General features: G+C 45.4%; 2 protein-coding genes and 1 pseudogene across 14 annotated transcripts in view; 2 read left to right on the top strand and 1 right to left on the bottom strand.

Annotated features, from left to right (window-relative positions):
• The window catches only part of LOC123848764 (E3 ubiquitin-protein ligase RNF4), a 253,677-nt gene that overhangs the window by 158,307 nt on the left and 70,680 nt on the right, over positions 1–24,690 (bottom strand). The gene's annotated exons all lie outside the window — the stretch shown is intronic.
• LOC123842230 (mitochondrial pyruvate carrier 2-like) lies at positions 6,045–6,519 on the top strand (annotated as a pseudogene).
• Positions 6,763–7,371, top strand: LOC123842231 (Golgi SNAP receptor complex member 2). The gene is given in 5 exon segments (XM_045871614.1): positions 6,763–6,838; positions 6,841–6,994; positions 6,996–7,124; positions 7,126–7,274; positions 7,277–7,371. Coding segments are annotated over 5 exon segments (603 nt in total).

Raw genomic sequence — 24,690 nt, 5'->3', positions numbered from 1 at the left:
CTTTTATTCTTTATTTATTTGAGAGAAAGAGAGAGAGAGAATGAGCAAGAGATTGCAGAGGGAGAGGGAGAAGCAGACTCCCCGCCGAGCAGCGAGCCAGATGCGGGGCTCGAGCCCAGGACCCTGGGATCATGACCTGAGCCGAAGGCAGACGCTTAACGTACTGAGCCACCCAGGCGCCCCGAAAACACATATCCTTCCTGATACTAAGTTTTGTATGCACCAAGATACATTTACAAGATTATTCATACCAGGTCCAAACTTGAAATAGTCCAGGTACCCATCGACTACAGAATGGATAAGTACACTGAAGTCTATTCATATAGTGGAACACTACTCAGCAATTAAAATGGTCAATCAAACTGTAGCTCAATTCAAAACAAATCTTAAAAATATTATTGCATGAAAAAAGCCACATACCAAAGACTGTATGTAGTATAATTCCGTTTATATATCATTCAAAAACAGGCAAAACTACAGTGTTTAGAAATGTATGCTTAGGGGTTACCTGCAAAGGGAAAGAAAGGGAACTGTAACCAAAATACAACCTTTAGTGGGCTTTCAGAGTCCCCAAAATGTTCTATTTCTTTATCTGAATGATGCTCATGCTAGGGGTCAAATAAGAAACTTGCAAAGCTATACAATAATTTTATGCACTTTTATAGTATTTAACAATAAAAAGTTCTGGAAAAAGAAACAAATGTTTGACAAAGGAACAAGGCAATTCAGTTGGGAAAGAAAAGGCTTCTCAAGAAACGATACAACTGGAAATCCATATGAGGAGGAGAACACCTCAAACCTTACCTAACACCACTGGTAAGAATTAATATGAAATGGATAACAGACCTATACATAAAAGGTAAAATTATAGGGGTGCTGGCGGGCTCAGATGGTGGAGCATGCGACTCTTGATCTTGGGGTTGTAAGTTTGAGTCCCATGCTGGTATTAGAGATCACTTAAAAATAAAATCTTTAAAAAAAAAAAAAAAGCTAATCTTTAATAAGAAAACAAAGAAAAAAAATATTCCCAACCTTGGAGTAGACAAAAGATTTCAACCTTGGGGTAGACAGAGATTTCTTAGAACCCTAAAAAGCACTAACGATAAAAATTGATAAACTGGACTTCATCAAACTTAATAAAACTTCTGTTCCTCAAGACATGGTTGCTTCTGACTTCTGCCCCAGGATGGAGAGAGCTGGGGGGGTAGGAGGGGAACACTGCTCCACACTCACAATGAAAACCAACTAATTTCAAGTCCATGACTTTTTTTGAACCTATCAGGGAACGGAGGTCACAGAGCAAACTGGTCCAAAAACTAAATGCCTGCAATGAAAGAGCACACCCACTCACCTGAGGCAGATGCAATCAGACACTGGCAAGGTGAGTCTGTTGAGAACAGATGACATATTGTGAAGACAGTGCAAGCTGCCAGGACAATTCCCGGGATCACAGGAATTGGGAAGTCTACATCTCTTTGCAACATCTCTATGAAGCCCAGTGGGTGAGCACTGAAAGGCTCTGCAAGAGCTCGAAAGAGCATGGACAATAACTGAATTAGGGAGCAACAGCCGTGTGGGTGGGGCGAGACCCCCCCCCCCCCCAGGTCCTTCCCCTCCACCCACTAAGGAACAAAAGCCCTAGTCTATACAGGGAAGGGCTCCGGGGACACAACTCCTGGAGAAGGGGCAGGATCACATGATGAGCCCACAACCTCAGCCAAGGAAGGGACAGGAGAACTGAGTGGGCCATACCCCAAGACTCAGGGTTGCCATACACGTCCAAATGAAAAAGCTTCAAATAAAAGTTAATTGAAGGGGCGCCTGGGTGGCTCAGTCTGTTAAGCGGCTGCCTTCAGCTCAGGTCGTGATCCTAGGGTCCTGGGATCGAGCCTCATGTCCGGCTCTGTGCTCAGCGGGGAGCCTGCTTCTCCCTCTCCCTCTGCCTGCCTGTCTGCCTACTTGTGATCTCTCTCTCTCTCTCTCTGTCAAATAAATAAATAAAATCTTAAAAAAAAAAAGTTAATTGAAGACTAGAACTAGGAGGGACAGGAGAGGAGTAAGGGTGTGCAAATATGCATACACTGTGAAGCAACACAAATAGGGAAGACTTAAAACTTAGAATTACAGGGGCGCCTGGGCAGCTCAGTCTGTGAAGCGTCTGCCTCGACCCAGGTCATGATCTCAGGGTCCCGGGATCAAGCCCCGCGTCGGGCTCCCTGCTCAGCGGGGAGTCTGCTTCTCCCGCTCCCTCTCCCTCTGTGTGCTCACTTTCTCTCTTTCCCTCTCTCCTGCTCTCGCTCCCTCAAATAAATAAATATAATCTTAAGGGAAAAAAAGAATTACAGAGTTGTAGTAAACCACCCTCTAGTAGACATCGCTACAGAAATTTGAAGGCTCTGGTGCACTGACAATAACCAGGGCAGCCAACGCCTAACAAGAATAGTATCAACCACAGCACTAAAGGCCTAGTAGAAAGAAAACTGTGCCCATTTCCAGGTACAGAGGTGATTTACTTTAGTTTCTACTGTCCTATACAATATGTCTGGCTTTGAAAAATAATTATAATTTTGTATAACCATACAAAAAGCAAAAAACAAACCACACTCCGAAGAGAGCAATCATCAAAACAAGACTCAGCTATGAAGCAAGTGTTGGAACTATCTAACAGGGAATTTAAATACGTTAAAGACTATTAACAGAAAAAGGTGGACAACATGCTAGATCAGAGGGGTAATTTCAGCAGAGAAATGAGCACTACAGAATCAGTGAACTTGAAGATAGATCAAGTCACCTGAAGTAAAATACAAAAAGAAAAGGGGGTGGGGAACAACCAAGAAGTGTGAAACAATATGAAACATTCTCACATATATGTAATCGAAATCCTACAAAGAGGTTAACAGAGCAGAAGAAATGGTTGAGAACGTTCCAAAATTAATGAGACACCAAACCACAGAGAATATCAATTAGGATAAATAACGAAAACAAAACAAATCTGCCTCATGATATCACTTTCAACTGCTAAAAGCAAAAAAAGAGAAAATCTTTAAGGCAGCCAGAGATAAGAGAGACATTACCTACAGAAGAACAAAAATAAGAATTACACCAGGCTTCTTGTGGGAAAAAAACAACAACAACAAAAAACCCCACCAAAACAAACAACAACAAAAAACCCATGAAAACCAGAAGACAGTGGAGTGATTTTTTTAAGTACTGAAGGGGAAAAACAACCACCACCACCACCTGTTGAGTCAAAATCCTATACCCAACAAAGATATCTTTCTAAAAATAATGGAGAAAAACTTTCTCAGAAATAAATACTGAAGAAATTCATCGCCAGGAGACTTAACCTACAAAAAATGTTAAAGAAGGTATTTTAGGCAGTAAGACTTTGAATAAGACGGAAACTTGGATCTACGAAAAGAAATGAAGAGCCCTAAAAATGTAATTCAAGTAACATAAAATCAGTCTTTTCTCTTTTTTTAAGAATTGCACTAAAAGATGACTTTCAAAAGCAAAAATAGCAATGTACTGTGTATTTACAGCATATGTAAAAGCAAAATAAATAACATCAATAGCATGAAGAAGAACTGGGAATGTACTGTGTAAGGCATTTATGCATACCTTAGAGAGACTGTGGGTTCAGCCCCAGACCACTGCCAGTAAAGCCAGTCAAATGAATTTTTTGGTTTCCCAGCATACTATACTGTAGCATATTAAGTGTGCAACAGCATTATGTCTACAAAAATTATGTACATATCTTAATTTAAAAATACTTCATTTTGGGGCACCTGGGTGGCTCAGTTGGTTAAGTGTCTGCCTTCGGCTCAGGTCACGATCCCAGGGTCCTGGGATCGAGCCCCGCATCGGGCTCCTTGCTCGGCGGGAAGCCTGCTTCTCCCTCTCCCTCTCCCCCTGCTTGTGTTCCCTCTTTCACTGTCTCTCTCTCTCTGTCAAATAAATAAATAAAATCTAAATAAAAAAATAAAGATACTTCATTTTTAAATTACCATAAATATTATAAAATACTGTATCTATTAAAAAATGCTACCCATCATCTGAGCTCTCCGCAAGCTGTGATCCTTTTGCTGGTGGAGGGTCTTAGCTCGATGCTGCCGGCCGCTGACTGTTCATGTCGGGGTTGCTGAAGGTTGGGCTGTCTGTGGCAGTTTCTTAAAACAAGAGAACAAATTTGTTGCACTGATTGACTCTTCCTTTCCCAAATGATTTCTCTGTAGCATGTGCTGTTGTCTGATAGCATTTTACCCACAGTAGAACTTCTCTCAAAACTGGAGTGAGTCCTCTCAAACCCTGCCAACCTATCAACTAAGGTTATGCAATATCCTAAATCCTTGTCATATTTCAACAGTCTTCAGAGCATCGTCACCGGGAGTAGACTCCATCTCAAGAAATCCCCTTCTTTGCTCCTCCACAGAAGCACCTCCTCATCCGTTCAAGTGTTATCCTGAGAGGGCAGCGGTTCGCTCACCTCTCCAGGCTCCACTTCTAGCTCTCTGGCTGTTTCCGCCACAGCTGCAGTGACTTCCTCCACTGAGTCTTGAACCCCTCAACGTCCTCCACGAGGGCTGGCACCCGCTTCTTCCAAACTCCTGTTAGTACTGACATTGAACCATGGGAACATTTTCTTAATGGTGTCTGGAATGGTGAATCCTTTCCAGAAGATTCTCAATTTACCCAGATCGAGCACAGGAATCACCATCTATGGTGTGTCTCTTAAATAATACAGCCTTGCGAAGCGTGTCTCTTAAATATGACTTCAAAGTCAAAATTACTCCTTGCTCCGTGGGCTGCAGAATGGACGTTGCATTAGCAGGCATGAAAACAACACTAATCTCGCCGGACGTCATCAGAGCTCTTGGGTGACCAGGTACGATGTCGACGAGCAGTAATATTTCGAAAGGAATCTTTTTTTCTGAGCAGTAGGTCTCCACAGTGGGCTTCAGATATTTGGTAAACCGTGTTGTAAACAGGTATGCTGTCGTCCAGGCCGCGCCGTTCCGTCTGCAGAGCACGGGCAGAGGAGAGGTAGCATAATTCTTAAGGGCCCTAAGAATTTTCCGGCTTCAGCTTCAAGTCACCAGCCGCATTAGCCCCTAACATGAGCTCCCCTCTGCTAGCTGCAGACTTTTCTTCTGCGGCTTCCTCACCTCCCTCAGCCTTCGTGGACTTGAAGAGAGTCAGGGCCTTGCTCTGGATGAGGCTTTGGCTTAAGGGAATACTGGGGCTGCTTTGATCTCCCATCCAGACCACCAAAATTTTCTCCCCATCAGCAACGAGGCCGTTGTGCTTTCTTATCACTCATGTGTTCGCTGGAGTAGTGCTCTTAACTTCCTTCGAGAACCTTTCCTTGGCATTTGCAACGTGGACTTTTGGCACAAGAGGCCTACCTTTCGGCCTATCTTGGCTTTAGACATCCCTTCCTCGCCAAGCTTAATCATTTCTAGCTTCTGATTTCAAGTGAGATATGTGTGACTCTTCCTTTCACTTGAGCACTCAGAGGCCATTACAGGGTTATTAATTGGCCTAATGTCCATATTGTTGTGTCTCAGGGGACAGGGAGGCCCAAAGGGGTGGGGGGGGGTGGACTCACAGTCCACGGAGCAGTCAGAACATACACAACATTTATAAATTAAGTTCACCGTCTTAAAAAAAAAAAAGCTCACCGTCCTAATGGGCACAGTTTGTGGCACCCCAAAACAATTATAATAGTAACATCAAAGATCAATGATCACACATCACCGTAACAAATATAATAATAATGAAAATGTCTGAAATACTGAGAATTACCCAACTGTGACACAGAGACACAAAGGGAGTAAATGCTGTTGGAAAACTGCACCAATAAAAAACCCTGCTCAACGCAGGTTGCCGCAAACCTTCAATTTGCACAAAAAAAAGGCAGTGTCTGTGCAGCACAATCACACAGTATGCTGTACCGTACTGTGGAGCAGTACAGTATCACCTGAAGGTAAACTGTGGATGAATTTAAAGTGTACAACGCGAGGGGAGAGGAAGACGTGAGGCATATGGCAAGAGAAAGCGACGAGTGCCCTTCGTTGTCACGCAGAGGGGAGCAGGCAGCCACTATCCCACTCGGCCTCCACGACCACTCTTCCACAGAGGTGTCAGCTGCTGGCACCTGGGCCCTTCGGGCCGCCTACCACCGGATCCTTGATAAAGGGAAGCTCTTGCTGGCGGAGAAACTGAGGCCGCTGTACAACCACCTGGCAGGTCCCAGTCTTTTTCTGAGCTCCAATTATGAAATGGGGGTGGTGTGTGCTGGATTGGCTGACATGGCCAGACCTGCAGAGAAACTCAGCACAACTCAATCTGCTATGTTGACGGCTACAGGGTTTATGTGGTCAGGAGACTCACTTGTTAATTGTTCCAAAAAGCTGGAGTCTGTTTGCTGTTAATTTCTTTGTGGGGGCAGCAGGAGTTTTTCCGTTCTTTTGTATTTGGAGATATGACCAAGAACTAAAAGCTAAAGCAAACAAGTAAGAGTTCCTGACCACTGGAACAATCTAGATGTGGACATAACCACTGGGAGTAATCTCATTTATTATTTGGCTATTGACAAGGTGATATTCACCGTGCTACTGCTCGGAAGGCATTAAAAAAAAAGATCAAACTCTAAACTGGGGGCTAATACTTGATTCAACAGAAAAATAAAGCAGATTTGTAATAACAAACAAACAAAATATATACTGCAAAGCCAGGGCTGGCCCCGGCAGGGCTGGCGACATGGAGCCGCTGTGCCAGCAAACGCACAAGCAGGTCCGTAAGACCTAGTCTCACAAGGGAGGGCTTGAGATGGCAAATAGTCTCTGCACTTAGTAGAAAACAAAATCCAAGCAAACACAGACCAGATATTCAGCCATCTAGAATGTCTGGAGATTTTGTCCAGCAAGGAGCCCTCTAACAAAAGACAGAATGCCAAACTTCATGTTGACCACTGAGAGTATCATGTCCAGCACCGGTAGAATGCTTGGAACCTTCCAGCATCAGTGATACGTAAGAGAGCGGGAGAGATGGCAAGAGGGGCTTCGGTATCACACTTCCACCACTAAGGACTCAGCGCCATCCTAATGGATGACTCGCGGCATTTTCCCTCCAGAGAATTCACCATGGCAGAGATGACCTCATTGGAGTAGGGCGCGGTATTCTGGAAGGACTGAGGGCCCAGAGACTGACCTTGAAGGGGGCTCAGAAGAAGATCCTTGAGACTGCCAACATGCTGAGCTTGTTACAGCATGAGGTGAGAAGCGGGCTTTCCAGGACAAGCACTTTATGATTGGAGGGATGCTGCTCACCCGTGTGGTCATGTTCCTTGTGGTACAGTACCTGACGTGAGCCAGCCAAGCCCACCAGCTGAACAACGTTCCCCTGTGTGAGAGTCTGTGTGAGTGTGTGTGTGAGAGAGAGAGGGGAGCCCAGAGGCTGCCTTCTGAAATGTATGCCCATCTTAACTGGGAAGACCCCTCGGAAGTAACTGTGATCCGTAACCCAGTGGGAGTTTCAAATCTGCTGTTTGCTGTGACACCTCGGTGGGCAAGCTAGGGCCACCAAGAAGCATGGTGCTTAGGAAATGAAAGAAGTTCCTTTTCTCTCTCTCAAAATAAATAAACAGAAATTTAAAAAAAATGTACACTATAAACCCAAAGGCAACAAGTATAAAAATATTTTAAGACGTATGAATAAGTCAACAGAAGAGATAAAATGGAATCATAATACATGCTAAATTAAATCCAGAAAAGGCAGAAAAAGAGGGAAAAGAAAACAAGAAATAAATGATGAACAGAAAACAGCTAACCAGATGGTAGATTTTAACCAAATCCTATCAATAACCATCAATGGCTGCCTGGGGCCAGAGGAGAGAGGAGGGACTGGCAAAGGAGATGCGGGAACTGTGTGGGGTGATGGACATTTCCTAAGTCTTAACTGGGGTGGCAGATGCCAATCCTCCTAGAACTGTATGTTTAAAACGGGTGCATCCTACTGTGTGTAAATTATACCTCAATAAAGTTTATTTTTACAAGTAAAGAATGAAAAATTAAAGAAAAAACAAATTACTGAAGTAATTAAGGATGCCCGCTCTGGGCCAGACTGCCCAGCCTCACTCCCTGGAGCACTAACATGGCCATTAGTCATCCTCCCCTCACCTCAGCTCTCTCGCCCTAGAACACCTGCCTCATCGGCCTGCCCTGAGGAGGCAGTAAGTGCTTCCAGCCCCAGGCTGGCACACAGGTAACAGCCATCCAGCGCTGGCTCGCACTATGTTCATAACGAATAACCCATGTTTGCACACGGAATCATATATGGCGGCTCCTTGAGGGAGAGGTCACTACCTCTGCTCTAGGCAAATGAATGTCAGCTGACTAAAGGCTCAAAGACTGAATTTTTAAGAAATCACTGGAACGGGCGCCTGGGTGGCTCAGACGGTTGGGCGTCTGCCTTTGGCTCAGGTCATGATCCCAGGGTCCTGGGATCGAGTCCCGCATCGGGCTCCCTGCTCCTTGGGAGCCTGCTTCTCCCTCTGCCTCTGTCTCTCTCTCTCTCTCTGTCTCTCATGAATAAATAAATAAAAATCTTGAAAAAAAAAAAAAAATCACTGGACCAGATAGCTCAAAACGCATTCCAATGCATTATATTCTTATTATCTCAAGAGATGATTTTTAAATTACTCAACTCTGTTTTTCAGGTTAAGATACATTTTATTTTTTTTTAAAGTACCCGCTCTGTGTTTTTAGAGTTACAATCAAATGAGAAGAGACTAAGTGATCGTGAGCTGAAAGCTCTGGAAGCCTCCCCTCGGAGAAGCTGGCTCTTCTAGATGCTTCTTATAGTAAAGGGGTTGTGGGGTTCCCAGGACCGAGCACCTACTCAGATCCATGCTTGGAAACTCGGGGCCAGATCTGCTGAAGATCAACTGCAGCGGTGCAAAAGAAACTGCCAAGTAATCGTCCCGTTAAAGGTGTCTGTTCTCACCTGATGGTCTGTGGTGAGTGCAAAGAAACGCTAAATGCAAATAAAACATATTATCAGAAATAAATTGATAGGGGTACCTGGGTGGCTCAGCTGGTTAAGCAGCTGCCTTCGGCTCAGGTCACGATCCCAGGGTCCTGGGATTGAACCCCATGTCGGGCTCCCTGCTCAGCAGGGAGCCTGCTTCTCCCTCTGCCTCTGCCTGCCCCTCCCCCTGCTTGTGCTCTGTCAAATAAAATCTTTTATTAAAAAAAGGAAATAAATTGATAGAAACACACCTTACAATTAGAAAATATTCCATTTTTCCTACATTCCTACTTCTGTACGGTTCAGTCAGTATCTATGGAAGACCTACCAGGTGCTGGAGATGGATCCAAAGACCACGTACATGTTCTGGCTCTTGAGAAAATGGCATGGGAGTGGACTGTTTCAACATCATGAAAGAAAAAGTATCAATATAAAAAGATGTGCACGTTACTACAGAAGCCCCGAGGACAGGAAACGACTCACGTCAAACTACAAAGCTAAGAACCAAGTGCCAGGCATTATGCGCAATAAATGCCATGCACGTATTTCCTCTGATAACTCTTAGGATGACCCCAAAGGCAGGCACTCCTGTCTTATTTAAAAAGCTATGGCAGGGGCGCCTGGGTGGCTCAGTTGGTTAAGCGACTGCCTTCGGCTCAGGTCATGATCCTGGAGTCCCTGGATCGAGTCCTGCATCGGGCTCCCTGCTCAGCAAGGAACCTGCTTCTCCCTCTGTCCCTCCCCCCTCTCATGTGCTCTCTCTCTCTCGTTCTCTCTGTCTCAAATAAATTAAAAAAAAAAAAAAAATCTTTAAAAAGCTATGGCACCTGGGTGCCTGGGTGGCTCAGTTGGTTAAGCGACTGCCTTCGACTCAGGTCATGATCCTGGAGTCCCAAGATCGAGTCCCGCATCGGGCTCCCTGCTCAGCAAGGAACCTGCTTCTCCCTGTCCCTCCCCCCTCTCATGTGCTCTCTCTCTCTCGTTCTCTCTGTCTCAAATAAATTAAAAAAAAAAAAAAATCTTTAAAAAGCTATGGCACCTGGGCGCCTGGGTGGCTCAGTTGGTTAAGCGACTGCCTTCGACTCAGGTCATGATCCTGGAGTCCCAGGATCGAGTCCCGCATCGGGCTCCCTGCTCAGCAGGGAGTCTGCTTCTCCCTCTGACCCTCCCCCCTCTCATGCTCTCTCTATCTCATTCTCTCTCAAATGAATAAATAAAATCTTTAAAAAAAAAAAAAAAGCTATGGCACCTAAGGAACAGACCCATCACGGAAGCCCACGTGACATCACAGAGCTAGGATTCAAATCCAGGCAGTGTGAGTCCTGCATCTGTACTCACAAGACCACAAAAGATCTGCCCGTTAGCCACCTGGAAAGTGCCTCTCCTCTTCCAGTGCAGCTCAGGCATCTCCTCTTTAAAAGCTGACTCCCCCCACGCCCACTCTCTCCCAGTCTGGGCAGTTAGGACCGGCCTCCTGTTGGCACAGCACTTCCCGACCACACGCACTCCTCTCTCTCTCTCCCAAGAAACTGACCACAGACTTTGTCCCAAGCACATTCCTTCTTCTAAATGTCACTCCTAGGACAGGCAGTGTCCATGGAATGAGCAAGCAGAAAACTCTCCAGTGGTTTTCAAGTGATGGCAGCAGACCAGAGAGGCCGGCTGCCTGACCGGGAGCTACCTGAGCTGTCCACCGGGAGAATGTGTGCAAGACGACCCTGAAATCACACACACGTTGTACAACCAAGTGCCCGCACTGCCACTTCAAAAACGACACCTAGGACCAATAACAAAGGAAGAAAATGCAGAGTCTCCTTATAGATGGTTCTGAATGAGAATGTTGGCACCGGCCAGTGGTGGATGGTTAGAGCTGACACTGTACTCAGACAGGGTCCCGAAGGCTCAGCGGGAGGGAAAATCCAACCAGTGAGCACAAGTCTGAGAAGGGTGCCTGCCTGTACGCTTGGCCAGGGAGGAGAAATGGCCAGAGATGCAGATTTACACCAGTGTACTGATAGAAGCTGGTGTCTGTCTGGCTGGCCCAGGAACCTGGAAAGAACAAGAAGAGATGACTGGAAGCAGAGGGTTCTAGAGGAGGGGCCTGAGGTTGGGCATGGAGCGCAAGGAAATCTGTATCCTCTGTGAGTGCTCAGCAATGACAGCCACTGCCAAAGCAGCTCTCAAAACAGTGGGTGAGATGAGCTGCCCTGCATATGTATGTCTCTGAGCTTCTTTCCCCAAAACTTATTCAAATACGCTCATGAACAAAGAGACATGGCAGCAAGGATGGGTGTGATGAACGTGCTCAGTGACATGAACTTCCACCAAGGATGATCTGGATTCTCCAATGCTAGGTATCTGCAGGACACAGCTTCTCTGGTGTTTGGCATTTCGTGCTTGCTCCAGCAATGGACTCACTCAGGAAACAACAACATACCTGGGAGGAGCCCCAGGGACTCTGGACTTGTGCCCCAGCCTCAATGACTGCTTCCTGCACCCTCTCCTCAGCCCCATGCCTCAGCACATAGAAGGGTTCCTGCAGGGCTGGCTGTCTAGTGAGCCTATTACCACCCAATCTTGTCCCACCCAGGGACCTGGAGCCGCCCTGGCCCAAGTGACAGACAAGTGTGTGCAGGCCTGGTTAGGAGGTTGCTGCTCCAGCAACCAGTTCTGCTGATGCTTCCCAGACACCTGCACACCTGCCCGTCAATGCTGGCTCACCTGAACCCTAGAGGAATGTTTCCATGGCCCTCCCAACTCATGCCTACAGGGGGCCCTGACTGCCTCTGCATGCCCACCCATCCGCCTCAGCTGGCCTGCACCCCAGACTGATCCTGCTTGCCTAGTAAGTACGGACTAGCTCTGGCCCAGGCAACCATCCGTATTCCAACAAGATATGAACCCCAGTCTCGGGGTATGGCCCCCTTCCAAATGTATCCTTCCTCGGGGGTACTATCCCTCAGCCCTGGAGTATACTTTAGCGTTCTCTTTCCAGTTTATAGCTACTCTGTCAAAGCTCACTAATTTCTTAATATATTAAATTTCCCTTGTTTAAATTACTATATGGCTTGTCTCCTGATTGGACCCAGACTGATATACCCTGTTCTCCAGTGTCACCACCTATGAACTTGCTGACCAACTTTTCACTGTTAGGACACAATACTGACCAAGGAGTTTGTTTTAGGATAACAGTGAGGTGATGACCCATGGTCATGGGATTCACTCATCTTGTCACATACTCCATCACCCAAAACAGCTGGCTGCAGAAAATGGTGAAATGGCCCACTGGGGACTCACCACATCAAACAGGAGACCTTTGGGGTTAGAGAACTGTCCCACAAGACATAGCTATATATATTCTGCACAGATGCCCAACAGATGGTGCTGCTTCTCCAGGAAAGAAGGGTCCAAATCCAAGTAGCATCTCTGATTTACACTTTGTGGGCCAATCCAGAAACTTTTTCCTTCCAACCCCCACAACTTTGGGTTCTGGTAAGTTTGAAGTCTTAGTACCCAAGAGTTGAACCAGGTGACAGTAGTTTCAGTACACATTAGAAGCTAGCCTGGCCATCTGGACTTCTGGTACCTCTGAACCAACACGTTCAACAATAACAAACACTGACTAGATACTGTGATGGTCAAAGGTAAAGAGAACATGAGACAAGTTGTGGAATCCCAGAAGTATGTCTTTACAAAAATACGTATTTCTGAATTAAGCTTCCTTCTAAAATGCTGACACATCTTGCAAGAGCAGCAACATCAATGCTGATAAATTTTCCCAACTATCTGAATTTATGTTGCAAAACAGCATGAAGAAAAATTAATAAAACATTACCCCCAAACCATATGTCCCACCCCAAACAAAACTGAGTCAGCTATGACTTTGTTTTCATACATACACATGCTTCTAAATAAAATATACTTGGAATAAATAGTGCCCGGCTGGCTCAGTTGGTGGAGCATGTGACTTGATCTCAGGGTCATGAGTTGGAGCCCCGACCAGGCACAGAAATTACTTTAAAAAAATTATTTTAATAAACAAATAAGAATATATTGGAATACCTTCACCTCTCAGCGCCACTTACGGTCAAGGGCAGGCTAACGCAAATAGAACAGTAGCAGTGGTTAAGAAGAAAAACTGCAGAAAGGCAGCAGTGTGTGGTATAGAGAGACTGGAGCCAGGATACCTGGGTTCAAATCCCAACTCTACCTCCTAATAAGCTGTGTAACCTTGAGAAGTCACTCATATTTGCAGAACTCATTTTTTCCTTTTGTTTTTTTTAAAGATTTTACTTATTTTTTTTTAAGATTTTATTTATTTATTTGACAGAGAGAGACACAGTGAGAGAGGGAACACAAGCAGGGGGAGTGGGAGAGGGAGAAGCAGGCTTCCCGCGGAACAGGGAGCCCAGTGTGGGGCTCGATCCCAGGACCCTGGGATCATGACCTGAGCCGAAGGCAGACGCTTAACGACTGAGCCACCCAGGCGCCCCGAGATTTACTTATTTAAAAAATTCATACCCCCAGTGTGGGGCAAGAGTCGCATGCTCCACTGACGGAGCCGGTCAGGTGCCCAGAACTCATTTTTCTTCTTCTGAGAAATAGAGATACCTCATAAGGTATTAAAAAATACTAAGTTTTCTTTTTTTTTTAAGTCAGTTCCACACCCAGCATGGAGCCCAATGTGGGACTTGAACTCACGACCCTGAGATCAAGACCTTAGCCGAGATCGAGAATTGGGTGCTTAAGCAACAGAGCCACCCAGGTGCCCCTAAGTTGTTTATTTATTTTTTTTACTTTTTTATTGTTTTTAAAGATTAATTATTGGAGAATGAGAAAGAGAGGGGGGAAGGGAGAGAGAGAGAGAATCTCTGAGCAGATGTCCCACCAAGCACAGAGTCAGATGTGGGGCTCGAGCCCACCACCCACAAGATCACAACCTGAGGCGAAACCAAGAGGTGGATGCCCAACCAACTGAGCCACCCAAGTGCTCCAAGTTTATTTTTTAATGCAATACTGAACCCTATGGCTGCTTAGAAAATATATACTTAAAATACTGTACAAGTGTGGTTGAAAACTACTCACTGTTCACCTTTAAGCAAGTCATTAACACTGCAAGCCTCAGTTTCCTTATTTGTAAATGGAGGATTAAAAAAATCCACCCAGGAGGGGCGCCTGGGTGGCTCAGTCGTTAAGCGTCTGCCTTCAGCTCAGGTCATGATCCCGGGGTCCTGGGATTGAGCCCCGCATTGGGCTCCCTGCTCAGTGGGGAGCCTGCTTCTCCCTCTCCCACTCCCCCTGCTTGTGTTCCCTCTCTCGCTGTGTCTCTCTGTCAAATAAGTAAATAAAATCTTTAAAAAAATAAAAAATAAAAAAATCCACTCAGAAGGTTGCCACAGAATCAAATGAGATATGACAAGTAAAGTGCTTAATAGAATGTAAGACACAGTAATCATTAAGTCAAAATGGCCACCGTTTATTATCATTAAACTGACAGCATTTTTTAAATGGGCAAAATAAAACAGGCAAATGCAAATAAAATGAATGCATGGGTAGCAATTTAAAATCAGAGAAACATAAGCGGGGTGCCTGGCTGGTGTGGTCAGTGGAGCACGCAATTCTTGATCTCGGGGCTGTGAGTTTGAGCTCCACACTGGGTGTAGAGATCACTTAAAAATAAAATACTAAAAAGAAAAGAAAAACATTATAAGTAACAAGGTTACTCTGCTAATAGGAGGTATACTTTTAATAAAGATAGGAAGGTCATAACTCAATATAAAAATAAACATGTTGAGGGGCGCCTGGGTGGCTCAGTCATTAAGCGTCTGCCTTCGGCTCAGGTCATGATCTCAGGGTCCTGGGATCGAGTCCTGCATTGGGCTCCCTGCTCTGCGGGAAGCCTGCTTCTCCCTCTCCCACTCCCCCTGCTTGTGTTCCCTCTCTTGCTGTGTCTCTCTCTCTGTCAAACAAATAAATAAAATCTTAAAAAAAAAAAAAAAGTTAAATATATAATGCAAAAGCCAGTGAAGTCTCCAGTAAAAATTAACGGAGATTACCAACCATCAAACAGGGCACCTATCAATCTGTAACAAACCCAGTAGAGAAAAACAAAAATGACAAATTTAAAAAAGGCTTATTTGTTGGATTTATGTCAAGATTTAAAACTCCGCTGAATACTTCTAGTGTTAAGCTCCATGAAACACTTGGAAAACCAATCAAATAAGCTACCAAAAAACAAACAAAAACCTATATTACAAAAGACAAAAGTTATACAGGCCATATTCACTTAAAAACAACAAATAGGGGGGCGCCTGGGTGGCTCAGTTGTTAAGCGTCTGCCTTTGGCTCAGGTCATGATCCCAGTGTCCTGGGATCGAGCCCCGCATCAGGCTCCCTGCTCCAGGGGAAGCCTGCTTCTCCCTCTCCCACTCCCCCTGCTTGTGTTCCCTCTCTCGCTTTCTCTCTCTCTGTCAAATAAATAAATAAAATCTTTAAAAAATAATAAAATAAAATAAAGTCCCAGTACTTACACCTTAGTAACTAACACATAATATGCGCTAACTGAATGTGTGCTGAGTAAACAGATCCAGAAAAACAACAAAACTGAGAACACCATGTATCAAAAAACTTTTTGTAAATGGAGGATTTGCGTGTCTGGCCAAAGTTGTACTTAAAGTTAAGCTCATAGCTTTAACAACTAGTAGTATTTTGAAGTGAAAAAAAAAAAAAAAATTCAGCTCACAATTAGAAATTAATTCAGAAAACTGCCCTCCCGAAAACAGGAACAAATTATTAATAAATATGAAAAGTTAATGACTTAGTAAAGGGCACTGTTCAACAATAAAAAGTAGTTAAATGCAAATAATGAATCATGGAACACTCATCAAGAACTAATGATGTAATGTATGGTGATTAACATAACACAATAATAATAAAAAAGTAGTTAAAATGTGGCACATCTCTCTGAACTGTACGCTTAAAAATGGTTAAAATGGCACATTTTATGATATATATTTTTACCACTATTAAAAAAAGTTGTTTTTTTTTTTAAGAAGGGCAAATTAAGGAGGTGGGTGGATACTGAAAATTAAAAAAAAACCACAACAGATTAAAAAAGAACTGTTCTAGAGAGTTTAACAGATGATTATCCTTTAAGAAACAGAGTATTCCTGAGCACTAACAATGTGCATACTTCACAGGGTTAAAAATTAAATGTTCTAACACCAGAAACATCTTAGAATCATGAAAAGCACATGATAACAATTAGCATTCATGGAGTCCTACTAAGATTCTCACTCTCTCATCTACCTCAAACCACCCACACCTTCCCCAAAGCCATGGTTTTAAATTAATTCCTACCACTGTTCCACTATCTATGGATGTTCTCGAGTCAGTTTAATTTCTACAACAGACTCCTGATGTTCTCCAGGACACATAAGGACCTTCAAGAAGACCTACTGTAACAAATCACTAAAACAGTTAAATGACCTCATCAGACCTTTAAGAAACATCTAAGATTAAAATAAGTTCTGCCTCTAGGTATGCACTGCACTTTTGGACATTCTTGTATTAATCTCAGGAGATGGTCACTGTTCACAGGGCAGGAAAACCACAACAAAGCTCAAGTGAAACGCCGGTGGGGTGTGGGCAGCCAGCAGCTAAGTGACCTCCAGACAAAACCAGGAGCTTCAAGATTCCCCCTTTTCAAATTCATGCCTTCACAAAATTGACATTAGAATGGTAACCATTAGTTACATCAAAAATAATGAATATCTGGAACAATTATTACATGGACTCCACAATATTCTCAATTCTGAGATATTTTAGTTCTCATGTCAACTAAAAGCCTGAGGTAATATAATTTTGAGTTCAATAAAACTTAAGCGACCACATTAAATCCTCAAAATGCTGTATGGAAATTACTGTCTAAACCAAAAAGACTGGTCAGAGTCCGCACACCACCGTCTTAGGGGGCCCCACACCTGTTATGGTACCTCCCCAGGCCCTGACAACCAAGAGGGCAGGCGCTGCCTGGCCTGGCCCCTTGCTCCGAGCTGTGCAGCTGGCCCTGAACAAGTCCTTGGTCTTTCTCTGCCCGTTTCCTCAACATGAAGTGGGGACAAGAGCACCTGTGCTTCGGGTCACCGTGAGGACAGAAGGGAGACGCGCACACATGGGCCGCACAACAGCGCCTGACGTGGGAAGTGCTGTGGGGAGGCCAGCTAAAGTTCACACATCACTGTCAGCTTGTGGCAGAGCTCCTCAGCGGTAACTGCTCACACTGGAAATTAATAAATTAATTTCTGACTTCTATTATAGTTCTGGACTGCTGCTATTTCTATCTCATTGCTGTCCAACTCACCTACAGCATAAGCCTCCTGGGAGCAGCAACCACTCCACCCCACACTTCCTTGCAACCCGACCATGCCAAACAACATACAACGAGATTGATGGATGTTCCTCCAGTGTTACAATCCCAGTATCTAGCATGTACCCAACACATCAAAAATCTTCAATAAATGTTTGCTCAATGAATAAATCTGCATTCTTTTAACTATTTCAACTTGAAGTCCAAGGCTCCGACACCCCTTGGTGAGTCCGGCCCTAGTAACCACACCTCTGCACAAACTGTCGGTGACCCAGTCGCTGGGCATCAACCGTGACTTCTCTCACTCGGGCAAACGCTGTGGTTCTCTGCACAGACGATGCGCTGTCTTTGCTCCCTCCCTCTCCCCTGCACCAACAGGACAACAAGCAGCAAGCTCTGGAGGGCTTGGGCCAGGAGCATCTCACATATCTTGGGAGAGAGGCAGTTAGAGGGCTGGGGACCCTCAAACAGAGGGGGAAGGAAGCTTTTATTCTTTTTTTTTTTTTTTTTTAATTTCATTTGGCTTTTCAATACTTCCAAGAGGGCAGAGGGCTACTACCTGTACCCAAATAACACTTTGGTAACCAGAATTAACTGATAAATTCATGGTGCTTCTGATTTTAATGTTTGTTTTTTTTTTTTAAGATTTTATTTATGGGCGCCTGGGTGGCTCAGTTGGTTAAGCGACTGCCTTCGGCTCAGGTCATGATCCTGGAGTCCCTGGATCGAGTCCCGCATCGGGCTCCCTTCTCGGCAGGGAGTCTGCTTCTCCCTGACCCTCCCCCCTCTCATGTACTCGCTCTCTCTCATTCTCTCTGTCTCAAATAAATAAATAAAATCTTTAAAAAAAAAAAAAAGATTTTATTTATTTATTTGACAGAGAGAGACAGAGCGAAAGAGGGAACATAAGCAGGGGGAGTGGGAGAGGGAGAGGCAGGCTTCCCGTGGAGCAGGGAGCCCGATGCGGGGCTTGATCCCAGGACCCTGGGATGATGACCTGAGCTGAAGGCAGACGCTTAACAACTGAGCCACCCAGGCGCCCCTAATGTTCATTTTTTAATTAATGCCAAATGATTAATTCATGTAATAAAAAAACTGTGCATGTAATATTTATTGAAAACTCCTCTGTTCCAAATCTATTTAAGGCAGTTAGATGTAAGCATTAAAAATGTAAGAGAGGTGGGCACCTAGCTGGCTCAGTCAGTGGAGCATGGAACTCTTGATCTTGGGGTCGTGAATTTGAGCCCCGTGCTGAGCTTAGAGATTACTTAATAATAATGATGATGATAATGATGATGATGGGCACCTGGGCGGCTCAGTTGCTTAAACAACTGCCTTCGGCTCAGGTCATGATCCCAGCCCCACATCGGGCTCCCTGCTCTGTCGGGAGCCTGCTTCTCCCTCTCCCTCTGCTGCACCCCCTGCTTGTGCGCGCGCTCTCTCTCTCTCTGTCAAATAAAATCTTAAAAAAAATAAAAAATAAAAATGATGATGATGATGTAAGAAGAGTCACAGGTTCTAGTGTTACAGAACCTCAAGGGCCCATTCTTGGGCTCTCCCCACTGATGCCTCACCCCACCAGCCACATGCACACCATCAAGACACACTCAACTCCCAGAAGTTGGTTTGGGACTCAATGTCTATGGTGGAGAGGGCTGGGAAGATGGTAGAGTAGGAGAACTCTAAGCCTGCCTTATTCCACAGATACAACAAGGTAACAACAGATCAGTGTAACTAACCCAGAAAACGATCCGAAGTCTGACAGAACAAACTCCACATCGAAGGCTGGAAGGGTGAAGACACAGTGTGGGAGCAAAACAGACCATGGTCCACATGGAAAGGGAGCCAATGGTATAGAGAAGAGCAACAGTCAGATGTCTGTGGAACAACTGCCTAATCCTCATCCCCTCCTGGATGTCTCGAGGCTCTTGCAGTTCAACACGTCCAAAACCAAACTTAGATGTGGCAGCAGTGAAACAGAGAACCTGGGTGTCATCAATGCAAAGAAAATGGAAGGTAGGTAGGCCCGGCCAGCTCAGTGTGTGGAACAGCCTAGCCTGCCCCACGTGAAGCACACCTCTGAGAAGTTGCCTATGCCCCCCATCCCCAAAGCAGAGATCATTCACCTGTCGAATGCCCACCCCACACCTGACACCAGGCCTCTAACGGTCTTCCCGCTTCAGTCTTTGCCCCTTACATCCACAAAGCATCAGCAGTCGTTCTTGTAGAACCTAAGTCACAGCGTATCACTCTTCTGCTCAAGATCCTCCCATGTTCCCATCTGAACACGATTAAAGCCAGTGTTTGAGAGTGTCAGGCAAGGCCCTCCACATCTGTCCACACAGGCCGACAATCTGGCACTCAGCACACACTCATGGGACAGACGGACACACATGACATACACACAGCAATAGATGATCTTGGACATGGAGCTGCGTGAACTGAGAGCAGGACCTGTGCCTCACGCCATTTGGTGATAAACAAATGCATACAAGGGATTTTTTGAAAACAGAGATTCATACTTACCCAAATACACAAACCTAGTAGACTGGAGCAGATTGGGGGGTGGGGGAGGAGTGAGCATAAAATGAAGCTGGGTTGGAGGGAGGATAGGAAAGCAGGAAAAAGGAGACCGACACTTACGTTGGGCACACACTGTGAACCAAGGAGTATGAGGTCCTAAACAAATGCAGCTAACACACCGTAAGACCTGCCCCCTGTCCAGTCCTTCGGTAGTATCTCCTATCTCAGGGAAAATCATTTCTGAAGTCAGACTCCTAAGAATTTGCTTTGCCCCTCCCACATTCAACCCACCTCACTCTCCTATGAGTCTCAGAGGTGTGCCCTTCTGTCCATCTTCACTGACACCTTGCCTCTCACCTGTCTCCCCATATCCACTGTTATCCTGCGAACCGTGACCCCCACTGCCACCAGGGATGTCTGCTCAGCTTTTCAAAGCCCTTTAAGTGTCTCCAACTGCTCTAAATCAAAAGACCCAAACTCTGACTGCGGCCCTCAGGGTCGCACACGGGAGCTGCCCATGCTGCTCCTGCAGGCCCCCTGCTCCACTTGCCCAGCAGGGTTGGGCACAGCACAGGGCTTTCCTCCCACCTGGCCTAGACAGCTCCCGCCACAAGCAGTAGCCAGGCCCAGCCTGCAACCTTTCATCTCACCTAAATCTCTCAATTTACAAATCAGAGGAGGACAAGAGACTCTCTGGGTCCCACTGTCGATTCCTGGCAAGGCTGGAAAACCGCCCAGGTCCCCAGGCCAGCCCTTTGCCGTGAGGCCACATCCTTGGACAATCTGGTTTCCATTAGGTACCATGCAGGACTTCACTTAAGGGGAAAGGGGATTAAAAAGAAAACTTCAAATGTTATTTTGGGCTTAACTTTTAGTTAAATTCAGTCTTTATAATCTGTTTTGATATCCTGAACGAGATTTAGAAACTGATAAACAGAAAGTTCTGGTCTAGGGATGCCTGGGTGGCTCAGTCGTTAAGCGTCTGCCTTCGGCTCCGATCATGGTCCCAGGGTCCTGGGATCCAGCCCCGCATTGGGCTCCCTGCTCCGCGGGAAGCCTGCTTCTCTCTCTCTCTCTGCCCCTCTGCCTGCTTGTGCACTCTCTCTCAAATAAATAAATAAAATCTTAAAAAAATATACAGGTGTCTTGGTGAAGGAGAATTTTGAGTGATATGTATAGAATAAAATCCTAAACCAGAACTTTCTTTTTTTCCCCTAAAATTTTATTTATTTGAGAGAGCGAGCACAAGCAGGGGGAGGGGCAGAGGCAGAGGGAGAAGCAGGTTTCCTGCTGAGCAGGGAGCCCGATGTGGGGCTCAATCCTAGGACCCTGAGATCATGACCTGACCTGAAACTAAGAGTCAGACGCTCAACTGACTGAGCCACCTGGACACCCCACCACGACACCTTTAAATAAAATTAATTTTTGTACCTCTGAAGCCACTCCCTTCCAAACTCATACTACACATACAACTTTTTTTACACATAACCAAACAAAAGGTCACTGTTCTAACAGGTGTGCGTCTCCAAGCTTGTCTGCAAGGTGGCCCTCATAGGGAAAGTGCCCCCACCATCCCCCTGCTTAGTAACCCAGGCCCTTTCTCTCATGCCTACAGAGGGGTGGAGGGTGAGGAAGAGAGGCGGCCCATCACAGTACGCCCAGGGATCCAAGATGAGGCCTAGCATAAAAACATGGTCTGGTCTACCTCTGAGAAATCTGAATCAAAATCCAAAGTGAAATCAGCTAGTAATCACTAGAGGCTGCCAAGAGGAAGGGCTTGGGCCATGGCAAGCAGGATCACCGAAGAGGAGAAGCCATGGTTAAGGAGGGCCAGCCAGAAGAGAAGCTCAGCAAAGCCGCCCCACACGGAGAAGGAGCAATGGTACTGGCAGGGTGGCCTTCTGTTTCTTGCAATCTGAACAACCCCGAACACACCAGAGAGAAGGAAGGGGAGGGAAGGGGCAGGAGGGAGAGGAAGAGGCACTGGTGTGGTCAGCTCTTAGAGCACTCCATTTCAATCTAGAAAATCAGACCAAATGTAGCCCACCTGAGCAGGAGATTCAGCTAGAACAAAAGCTCCCAGCCCGAGGAGTAAGGACTGAAAACGAACCAGGGCTCCCCTAGCCAAAGCTTGCTCTGGGAAGGAGCTCTCCAAGTCCTGCACCCATGGGGTATTTTGCATACCTTCTTCCAAACTGCACACTGCCTTCCATCCAGACGTGGGCAGGCTTATCACCTGTGTCACCATGGGACTTCAGTAATGAAGGGGAGAAAAGAGTTTTAATTATTCCAGTCAAGAGAGAGGGCGCGAGGGCCCTTTACCGCTGTGTCCTACACTGAAGACTGTGCTGTCTTTAAGAGGAATAACAGATGAGGTGACCAAGCCGAGTCTTGGTATTCTCACCCAGTTCATGGAATACTTAGGAAAAGTTTAAAATATATGGACTTAATTAAAATATATGGAGAAAAAATGTGGAGATTTGGTTTAGAACATGTCATCAAAACTCTTTTAAGAAACTCAAGAGTTGCTTCTTCAGCTCAGGACTCTCTGAACCTACAATGCTGTAAGAAATCCAAATTGCTTGGGCGCCTGGGTGGCTCAGTTAGTTGGTTAAGCGACTGCCTTCGGCTCAGGTCATGATCCTGGAGTTCCGGGATCGAGTCCCGCATCGGGCTCCCTGCTCGGCGAGGAGACTGCTTCTCTCTCTGATCCTCCCCCCTCTCATGTGCTCTCTCTCTCTCGCATTCTGTCTGAAATAAATAAAATCTTAAAAAAAGAAAGAAAGAAATCCAAATGGCCAAGTCCACAACGGCTCAAAGAAGGTACTGCTTTCTTACAACTGGAAGATCTGAACACACTAAACTCAACCCTGCAGGTAGAAGTCAAAGTAAGATGATTTGTCTGAAAAGCCCAGATTCAAACTGGCCTCTAGGATGAGCAGATGGCAACTGGAGACTCCACATACTACTGCCCGACTGCCCAGAAGCACAAATTCCGAAGAAGTGCTGGGCTATTTAGAATCAGTCACAATTTCAGAAAACATTCAAAAGTAAAGATCAGAGGTCATGGTCTAAGGGCCTGTTATCTAATATTAGTGTGAAAACCTCCAGATGTATGTGAATTATGCAGCATCTGACCCTAAGAATATGGCTCCACTTTCAAAAGCATCTGAATGAGATGAAATCAAATTATGCTCACCGTGACAATATGCCAGTCCTAAAATTCTGAGGAACTGGGGCGCTTGGGTAGCTCAGATGGTTAAGTGTCTGCCTTCGGCTCAGGTCATGATCTCAGGGTCCTGGGATCAAGCCCCGCATCGGGCTCCCTGCTTGGCGGGAAGCCTGCTTCTCCCTCACCCTCTACTGTTCCCCCTGCTTGTGCTCTCTCGCTCTCTCTGTCAAATAAATAAATAAAATCTTTTTTTTTTTTTTAAAGATTTTTTATTTATTTATTTGAGAGAGAGAGAATGAGAGACAGAGAGCATGAGAGGGAGGAGGGTCAGAGGGAGAAGCAGACTCCCTGCCGAGCAGGGAGCCCGATGCGGGACTCGATCCCGGGACTCCAGGATCATGACCTGAGCCGAAGGCAGTCGCTTAACCAACTGAGCCACCCAGGCGCCCTAAAATCTTTAAAATAAAATAAAATAAAATTCTGAGGAAGAATATATGAATAGGACCATCCAGAAATTTGTGACTTTGTGACCAGATTCTAGGTAATATATCGGTCCAACTGATTAGGAAAGCACCTTTTCTTTTAGTGGAATTAGCTAAAATTATAAAGTCACAGGACCTTGGCACCTGCTATTCCCTCTGCCTACAACACTCTTGTCCAGATGTCTACACAGCTTTGCTCTCTCACTGCCTTTGGGTCTCTGCTCAGTGCTACCTTCTCAGGAAGGCCTTCCCTGACCACCCCCCCCCTCCTTAACCCTGGAGGCATCATGCCCACAACAACCTACTTCATCGCTCACCATCCCACCACTTCATCTAATTTACTGTCTCTTCCCATTAAAGGGGGAAGGGGACTCTTCATGTGCTCTGTTCGCTGATACATCCTCAGTGCCAAGAACAACTCCTGACACAGACTAGATGCTCTAAATACAGGATGAGGGAAGACAGATCTCAGGTGTGCCTTTGACTGAATCTTCCCCACAGCTCTCAAGAGCATTTCAGGATGTTAAACACCAGACCTGTCATTATTAAAACTGACAAATAGCACTAAGCTCATATCTGCACATTTTGTTTAAATAAGACTGAATAAACCTAACTTTGGACTGCTTTTGTATTACTGCTAAATAAAATTCAGTTTTTAGAAAGTTATAGTCTACCCACAGTTGGCAACAAAATTTCTATTACAATTTCTCAGCTCCACACTTGAGGTTCTAATCAGTTGGCTCTTCACAAGAGTCTGGATGAGTAAGCCCATGAGTGTTTCAATAAATAACTAGGACAATATTGAAACAAACTGTGTTTAACTCCCAGAGTAACCTAAAGACTTAATTCTACCCAATCGTGAGTTTCTATGCCACAAGAAAGGGAGGGCAATGATCTTCCACACTCCAGAATCAACTAAATCTGGAACTGACTTTTTAAAAATACAAGAAATGTATCCAACCCATTACCTCCTAAGACCTAAGTCCCAATTTTCCAAATAACCACCCCTGCTTTTTCACAGTAGTGCCCCTCTTGTTTTTCCCTTACTGTGGTACCTATACCTGGTAATACCCATACCTCGCTGTGGGAAATGCTGGCCCAGAATGTTTCACTAT

This window comes from Mirounga angustirostris, unplaced genomic scaffold (assembly GCF_029215605.1).
Source record: "Mirounga angustirostris isolate CCGP_5_RB_7025 unplaced genomic scaffold, mMirAng1.0.hap1 SCAF_2, whole genome shotgun sequence".
NCBI classification, from domain to species: domain Eukaryota; kingdom Metazoa; phylum Chordata; class Mammalia; order Carnivora; family Phocidae; genus Mirounga; species Mirounga angustirostris.
Note: the sequence above shows the minus strand (reverse complement) of the source record. Positions and strands in the feature narration are given on the sequence as shown.